Genomic DNA, 7,889 nt, shown 5'->3' with positions numbered 1-7,889 from the left:
GCTCCTCCGGCGGCACCGTGGCGCTCCGCGGGCACTGGGGCGCGGCAGGCGGGGCCCCCGGGGCTGCCATGGAGGTGCCTAACGTCAAGGACTTCCAGTGGAAGCGCCTAGCGCCGCTGCCCAGCCGCCGGGTCTACTGCTCCCTGCTGGAGACCGGGGGGCAGGTCTATGCCATCGGGGGATGTGACGACAACGGCATCCCCATGGACTGCTTTGAGGTGTACTCTCCCGAGGCCGACCAGTGGACCGCCCTGCCCCCACTGCCTACAGCCCGGGCCGGGGTGGCCGTCACCGCCCTGGGGAAGCGGATCATGGTGATCGGGGGTGTGGGCACCAATCAGCTGCCCCTGAAGGTCGTGGAGATGTACAACATCGATGAGGGAAAGTGGAAGAAGAGGAGCGTGCTGCGCGAGGCCGCCATGGGCATTTCTGTCACGGCCAAAGGCGAGTGGGGTCAGGGCTGAGGGAGGGAAGAGAGAAGGGTGTGGGGGACCACAGGGAGAGGGACGGGAACCAACACTGAGTTGGGGGCCCACTATCACAGTCCTGATCCCATTCGATCTCACAGGCCTTATTTTACAGATGGGAAAACAGACTCCTTAGGTGAAGTGTCTAGTAATTCCATACTATTCCAGAATTCAGCTCCACCGGGCTCCTCCTAGCAAGCTGGGCAGGCTTGGTCCCAGAAGAGAGCTGGAGATTTTGTGCAGTGTCCATGCAGACCCTCCATTCCGCAGAATGACAGAGCCTCCCACCCATAGCACCTGGTCCCCTGAAATCTGCCTTTCAGGGACACCACCTCCAGACACACATTTGGGGTCCTGGGGATGCCCACGGCCTTTCTGTACCATCACTGGGCCCCTCTAGCAGGGCTTTGAGCCCTGATCCGGGGCCTTTCCCACTACCCTCAACCTCCGCTTCTGCCTCCTAGTCTCAGAGATACTAGTGAATGGACACTAGACTGTTCCTGAGGCCTGGTTTCTACAGCATCTCACCCAGGTTCACAGTTTTCAAGGTGTGCATGCACGGACCACGAGGTTATTTGATCTTCATTTCACTTCCTCAAAACCCCTCCTTTCTTTCTCCTTGGGCCTGGTACAGCCCAGAGCTGGGGCGGGGGTTGCTCCAAAAGCTCTTTTGCTGAAACACAAAGAGTTTTATGGGAAATGGTCCAACAGGAATTAGAAGACCCCAGGTTCAGCTCAGGCAGCCTTGGTGGGATGGAGCCCTCACTCCCTCTCTTGCAAAACCATCCCATTTGCCTGTGGGTTCAACTGTAGATCAGGAGCTGGGATTTCTGGAGCATCTGCTCTGTCCCTGGCACAATTCCAGGTCCCAGGGAGGAAGGAAAGAGACAGCACATCTGGCCCCTACTTTCAGAAGTCTGAGTCTGATCAGTGAAAGTGACCAGTGAGACACTATAACCCCAAATTCCTTAGGGTAATGGCCAGTGAGGCCTTCATAAGTTCTCAGTAAGGACGGAAGACCCAGAGCCCCATGGGGAAAGAGAGGGAAAGTGTATTCCTTTGTTCCCAGGCTTCAGTAAATGGTGCTGAAAGACAGAACGAACGTTTATTGAATCCTTACCATGGGTGCTTTATAGATTTTAGCCCCTTTGATCTTCAAAAACCTATCTGATGAGGTAAGTGCTATTATTATCCTCATTTTAGAAGCAATGTGAGGCCCAAAGAGGTTAAATAATTTGCCCAAGGTCACACAGCTAGTGAGTAATGATGGAGTCTGTGCTCTTCACTGTGGCATTGAATGGGTTCAGCAGTTAGCTTAATAAGCTTTCCCATGCCTGTGTGTCACACACTGAAGCAGAGGCTGGGGCCACAGATTACCAAATTCTCTAACGATCTATTGGAAGAAACGGACAAGGATTATCTCCAGAGCTTATGGTGAACCAGGTGAGCAGGTGGCAATGGGCGGTGCTGAGCCGGTGCTCTTGGTTCAGGGACACCCAGGAGAACCCAAAGGGATGAGTGAGAGCTGGCACAAGAGCGGTGACGTGGAGAGAATGAGGGCTCTCGGCTGGACATGTGTTTCGGGGGCACAAGGAAGGGAGAGGCGGAGCTTGTGTAAGGGAAGTCCTCCTAATATTAGCAGGCCAGCCTCCTGGCCTCAGGCTAACGTGAGGAATTTTTTTTCCTTTTTCAGTAAGATTGGAAGTAGTACTCAGTAGAAGGAGATAGTACTTATCCCTGCAATGCCCTTAAAGAAAAATAGGTCTCCTAGTGCTGGAAGCAGTGAGAACCGGCTACTGGGAGACAGAATCCTGGGCAGGGGTGGGTCCCTGGGAGGAAGAGTGGCTTGCAGGGGGGGAGGGCGGAAGCTGTGTCTCCCATAGGCTGCAGGAAGGAAACACAGGTGCCTCCCTCATCCTCTCTGATGCGCGGTGCCAGACACGTGCCTTGAAAGGCTACCTGCAACCAGGAGCAATAGAAAGTGGGAGACAACTGGCTTCTCCTCTCTGAGTGCCCTGCTTACTGCCCCGGCAGGGTTCCTTAAAGGGGCTGCTTTTCTCTCCTCCAAAGCCTCACCCCCGTTTGCCCCTAAGCCTACCCCGCCTAGTGCACGTTGTCTCCTGGAGCCCACAAGCCCCCGGTGTGTGAAGGAGGGGGGCCTTTCCCCGTGGGGATGGCAGACAGAGAATCAGCGGCGGCCCAGTGTCCCACAGGGCCAACAGCAGCAGGGCCTGACCTCGTTTCCAAAGGCCTCTGCTGGGTCTGGAGAGTTCCAAGCGGCGGCGAGAGCCTAAGGAACAGGCTGCTGTTGGAGGGCATCAGAGGACCACTCCTCCTCTTCAGGATCCCCTCTGGAAGCAGGAAAATAGAGGGGACAAGGCCTGCAAAGGGTTGTCCAGGCCTCAGCTCCACCACGTCTCCCCTGTGAGAGGCTCCGCCAAGGGCTGGACGTGAAGGAAGACTAAGGCCTGCAGGCCTGGCAGGGCTTCAGGAGAAGCCAGTCTCAACCATGGCGGCACCATGGCGGGGACTTCTCATGGTTCCATCACCCCCAGCCCATCCCAGCAGTGGTTGGGAACTTGGCCTGGCCTCCGTGCTGGGGGCCGAGGGGCCTGGCCTGGGTAGGTCATTACTGACCGGCCTACCTCAGGTGTGTGAGCTGAGCCGGGGGCGTGTGTGGCCTTTCTCCTTAGATTACCGAGTATACGCGGCAGGTGGGATGGGCCTGGACCTCCGTCCACACAACCACCTCCAACACTATGACATGCTCAAGGACATGTGGGTGTCACTAGCACCCATGCCCACCCCGAGATATGCCGCCACCTCCTTCCTCCGAGGCTCCAAGATCTACGTGCTAGGTAAGGAGGTGTCCCATGTCTCTCCCTCCTTCTCTCCCTTGGGTCAGTTTCCACAGGAAGCAGTCAGTGCCCGTGGGGAAACCCAGCCCCTGTCCTCAGGGACTTACCCTGGCCCAACCCCCCCCCTGGCCTCCAGGGGGACGACAGTCCAAGTATGCAGTCAACGCCTTTGAGGTTTTTGACATCGAGACTCGCTCCTGGACCAAGTTCCCTAACATCCCCTGCAAGCGGGCCTTCTCCAGCTTTGTGACCCTGGACGAGCGCTTGTACAGCCTGGGAGGCCTGAGGCAGGGTCGGCTCTACCGGCAGCCCAAGTTCCTCCGGACGATGGACGTGTTCGACATGGAACAGGGTGAGCAGGGCACCAGCCTCTCGCTGCCCATGGCCCCTCTGCCCACCACCCCCTCCCATCCACCCTGCCAGGCCGCTGATCGAGCGGTGAGCCTTTCAGAGGTCCCCACAGCCCTCTCCATTTAGGGGTCCCCTTGGGGTCACAGTCTTTCCTCTTGGTTGGCTGGTTACTTTCATCAAAGCCTTCCCCACCTATCTTATCTTCTTACAACATTCTGGCAGGGCCAGGTGAGGGAGGGCTTTTCCGGCTTTTTAGCCAGGACGCAGACAATGAAGGATCCCGACTCCCACACGCACTGCCTCTAGTTAGCCTCCTCTCCAGCTCAGCGACCTTGAGAAGGGAGGTTAGAACAAGGTGATTCGTTGTAGAGGATTCTGGTTCCTTGGATGGCAGCAAGCCTGGGAGAGGGCAGAGGCCACAGAGTGCATCATTTCAAACGGCAGGAGGCAGAGTTTATGCCCTGAGCACAAGGGGTGGATGGAGTGGACACTCGCCTAGGATGTGAGCTATGGGGACTCGGTGTGTATCTCGTGGGGAAGTCAGCAGCTCATGCTCTCTCTAAATGTGTCCCGCTGTGATCCACGGCCTGTAGGGGGATGGCTGAAGATGGAACGCTCTTTCTTCCTCAAGAAGCGGCGGGCAGACTTTGTGGCCGGCTCTGTGAGTGGACGGGTCGTAGTGGCCGGAGGACTTGGTAAGGAGGGGGCTTATTCTGGTGCCGGTGGGCACTGTGCATGAGCAGGAGAAGGTAGTTGCTGCTTACACACTGCCTGCCTACCCCTTTATCCCAGATCATTCAAAACCACTTCTTCCCAGCCGGGTTTCACATACTCACATAGGGGCCCCAATGTGGTCTTTCTGTCCCCTTACACAGGGAGAAAATTGAGGCCAAGAGAGCACAAGGGATATGCTGCTAACCCGGTAACACAGGCTTGCTGAGCACAGGGCCCTGGGGCCCTGTCCGGGGATGCCTGGAGGCCAAAGCGTGGGGAGGATTATCTTGGTCCTCTTGCTCTGGCCAGATCTACTCCCTGGATACCCAAACATGGAAAGGGGCTCAATGTGAGCCAGACCACGGGAGCAGTTTTTTTAGTGAAAGGCCAAAGGGAAGCAGCAGTGGCTCAAAGTTCTGATAAAAGCAGAGACTGGAGAAAGAAAGCCTTACTCCTGAGGAGTTGGAAAGAGAGAGAGAAGGAGAGAGGGGTCACATGGCTGTCTGACCAGAGCAAGGGCCCAGGGTAGGGAGGGAGCAGTTCTGTAGCCCAGGAACTGGGGTCCCTTGGCTTCTGCTTGTGGATTCCAGCAGGAGGGAGGGACAGAGGTGGGAGCACTGCAGGGCATGGACTGGGGGCTTGACTTCTTTGTAAGGTCCGGTTCCCTTGGCACTTTCAGGAAACCAGCCCACTGTCCTGGAGACGGCAGAGGCGTTCCACCCCGGGAGGAACAAGTGGGAGGCCCTCCCCGCCATGCCCACGCCCCGCTGCGCCTGCTCCAGCATTGTCGTCAAGAACTGCCTCCTGGCCGTGGGGGGCGTCAACCAGGGTCTGAGCGATGCAGTTGAAGCCCTGTGTGTCTCTGACTCCTAGCTGTGCCCGGGCCCAGCACCTGGGCCCCAGTCCGGATCAGCCCACTCTCGACAAGAGGAATGGTCTCATCAAAGCAGTTTGGGTGACTTTCCTGATGTCAGCTCCCGTCAGCAGCTAGTGGGGTCAGGCCTTGGGGCTCTGAGTGACCTCCTTCCACCTCCAAACCCTACCAATCCCAGGAAACCGGAAGAGGTTCCAAGGACTCAGCCAGCCTCCAGCTGGAGGCCAGCTCAACTCTGAGGAGAGTCCTCCCTTACTGCTCAGGCAGAGAAGGGTTCAGGAGTACCTGCTACCTCCCCTTCCTGTGAGTTCTACACCCCCCCCCCCACACACTACTATGTCCAGGGTAGGAGGGGGGCAGGGCCCAAGATAACTGCTCTCTCCCCAGCTCTGAACTAGTGTGAGGGTCTCTTGGGATGGAAAACGGAGAGGATTCGCATGGAGTCCCAAACCCCTCCCCTCTCCCCTGGTCTACCTCCCTCCCCGATTTGGTGGTCAGCCATGGGTCTGCCTCAGCCCTTGTCCGCTCAGCAAGAATTGGTCTCGGAGCAGGGGTCACCGGATTGGAAGTCAGGTTCACATGGACTAGTCTAGGCCAGCCGCTTCAGCCAGGAAGGACCCATGCCTCTCGGGTCCTTGATGGAAATGTAACAACGGGGAGGGAGGCAATGCCCAGCCCAGGCTCTGCTTCTCATGCCTCTCCTCACTCACTCTCCTTCTGCCACCTTTCCCTGACCCTTTTGTCACTGATGGCCCCAGAGTGTTACTGTGCAGAACCTTCTCATTTACACTGTGGCATCCAAATCCATGAAGTCTGTATTAACTGCACTCTGGTTAACAGCAGCAGCACAATTAAAATCTATATTCCTATTCTCTCGGGCACCTGGTGCAGGGGTGGGAGGATGGGTGTCTTGACAGGTCGAGGGGACCCCAGGAAACAGTTCCCTCTGACAGGCTCAGACTAAATAGGGCCCCGGCAAAGCCCCACCCACTCCATCACCTCCCTCCCAGTATAGACATCCCTTCCTTCTCAAGCGTTGAGACTCCTCTCTGATGTGTTAGGAAGGGCTGTGCTCGCTAGCTGACATCTTCGTGTCTGGCCTCAATTCACGCAGCTGGAGTTCACTTACGTCTTGCCTGAAGTTGAACAAGGATTACTCATCAACTTGATGTGAAGGACGTGCCCCCCCCCTTTTAGCTTGTAGGACACCTCTTTCTGATTTCCGGTTATTTTTTTTAAGCTGCACCAGCACTGGGGCTACAAAGAAAAACCTGCCTCACAAGGGTTGCGGGGGGGCGTCGGTCTGCACTTCCTACTTGATGGTGAGTTCGTTCTCAGGAGGCAGAAACAGGAGGAGCAGCGCCTGTCCAGAGATCACGGTGAAGGGGAGCCTCCTGGGGAAGTGACTCTGCCTCTGGGTTTTCAAGGGGCCATGGGGGTTCTCCCTTCCTCAGGCCTCACGGGTGCTGCCCCCTGCTGGCCCAGCCTTGCCTTCCCACCCAGGCTACAGGCATCCTGTGGCTGCAGGTGCCCTCTGGTGAGGAGACTGGGAAGAGGGGGGGTCTTCCTATTGCTTTTAGACCTCCGTATTTTTCAGTTTTTAGAAGAAGATCTTGGAGGAGCTACGGATCCTGTGAGGGATGGAACAGCATGTTAGGGGAGTCACTCCAAAGTCCAGCCCTGGTCTGGTCTCCCCCTAACACGTTACTTCTGCACATTCCCCTATCCTCCCTGAGAAAGCTATTAACAAACAGCAGTCCCTCCCCCCTTTGCAAGAGGAAACCAAAGCCGTGTGTGTGTGTGTGTGTGTGTGTGTGTGTGTGTGTGTGTGTGTGTGTGTGTTGGGGGAGGAGGCTTCCCAAGCACACAAAATAGTACCAGGTCTGTGGATGGGACTGAAGTCTTTTTAAATGGTCAGAACCTCAGGGGTATAGCCAGTCTGAAAAAGGTCCCTCCCATTATGAGAATGGAGGACTAGCCACTAGAGTCGATGAGGGCCACTAAGAGCTGGAGCTGGTATCTGTCGAAGACTTCCTTCATGGAGGTCCATTCTGGGAGGCCTTTTGGGGTGCTTCACTGAGCTAGGGAAATAGGGGACGTCCGTGGTAAACCACTAGCTCAGGATCTGGGGTGAGATGGCCTGACTCCAGGCCTCACTCCTCCCCCTCCCCCCCATTGGCTTTCCTGTCACCATTCCTACCCAGAAAGGTCCCTCCCCTCCTCTTGTCTTCATTTCCCAGTCTGTGATGATGCCATCTCACAAGTTACTCCATTCCTTACATCAACTCTATGAGGTAAGCAGTTTCCCATTTTGCAGGTGAGAAAACTAAGGCTCGAAGAGGTTATATGACTTGTCCGAGGTCACAAGCTAGTAAGTGACTGAGCCATGCCTGATTTCAAAAGCTGTGACCACAGCACTGCTTTGCCTCGAATGAAATAGCACACAGAGAAGGCAAGGAAATCGGCGGTGCCGTACTGTGTAAGGGGTTCCACATGTCAAGCCTAGAAAGATGGAAACTCTTTTCCCAAGGAAGGAGTCTGGGGATTAACAAGTAAAGAGTAGAGAGAGCTCCCTAATAAGAAATAAGCATAGGGGCGCCTGGGTGGCTCAGTAGGTTAAGTGTC

General features: G+C 56.1%; 1 protein-coding gene across 1 annotated transcript; it reads left to right on the top strand.

Annotated features, from left to right (window-relative positions):
• The first annotated feature begins 68 nt into the window (after positions 1 to 68).
• KLHDC8A (kelch domain containing 8A) lies at positions 69 to 6,135 on the top strand. Its single transcript, XM_029933166.1, has 5 exons — positions 69 to 444; positions 3,161 to 3,325; positions 3,462 to 3,677; positions 4,270 to 4,371; positions 5,070 to 6,135. Exons 1-5 carry the CDS (start codon positions 69 to 71, stop codon positions 5,261 to 5,263), a joined length of 1,053 nt encoding a protein of 350 aa, XP_029789026.1. The 3' UTR covers positions 5,264 to 6,135.
• Positions 6,136 to 7,889: the final 1,754 nt, after the last annotated feature.

This window comes from Suricata suricatta, chromosome 3, assembly GCF_006229205.1.
Source record: "Suricata suricatta isolate VVHF042 chromosome 3, meerkat_22Aug2017_6uvM2_HiC, whole genome shotgun sequence".
NCBI lineage: Eukaryota > Metazoa > Chordata > Mammalia > Carnivora > Herpestidae > Suricata > Suricata suricatta.
The sequence above is the reverse complement of the archived record's forward strand: the minus strand, read 5'-3'. Positions and strand labels throughout refer to the sequence as shown.

Excerpts from the sequence above, each read along its gene's own strand:
- KLHDC8A (XM_029933166.1), top strand. The coding sequence starts at position 69 with ATGGAGGTGCCTAACGTCAAGGACTTCCAGTGGAAGCGCCTAGCGCCG. Across the intron at positions 445-3,160 it reads CATTTCTGTCACGGCCAAAG|ATTACCGAGTATACGCGGCA; the intron begins GCGAGTGGGGTC and ends CTTTCTCCTTAG. Across the intron at positions 3,678-4,269 it reads CGTGTTCGACATGGAACAGG|GGGGATGGCTGAAGATGGAA; the intron begins GTGAGCAGGGCA and ends CACGGCCTGTAG.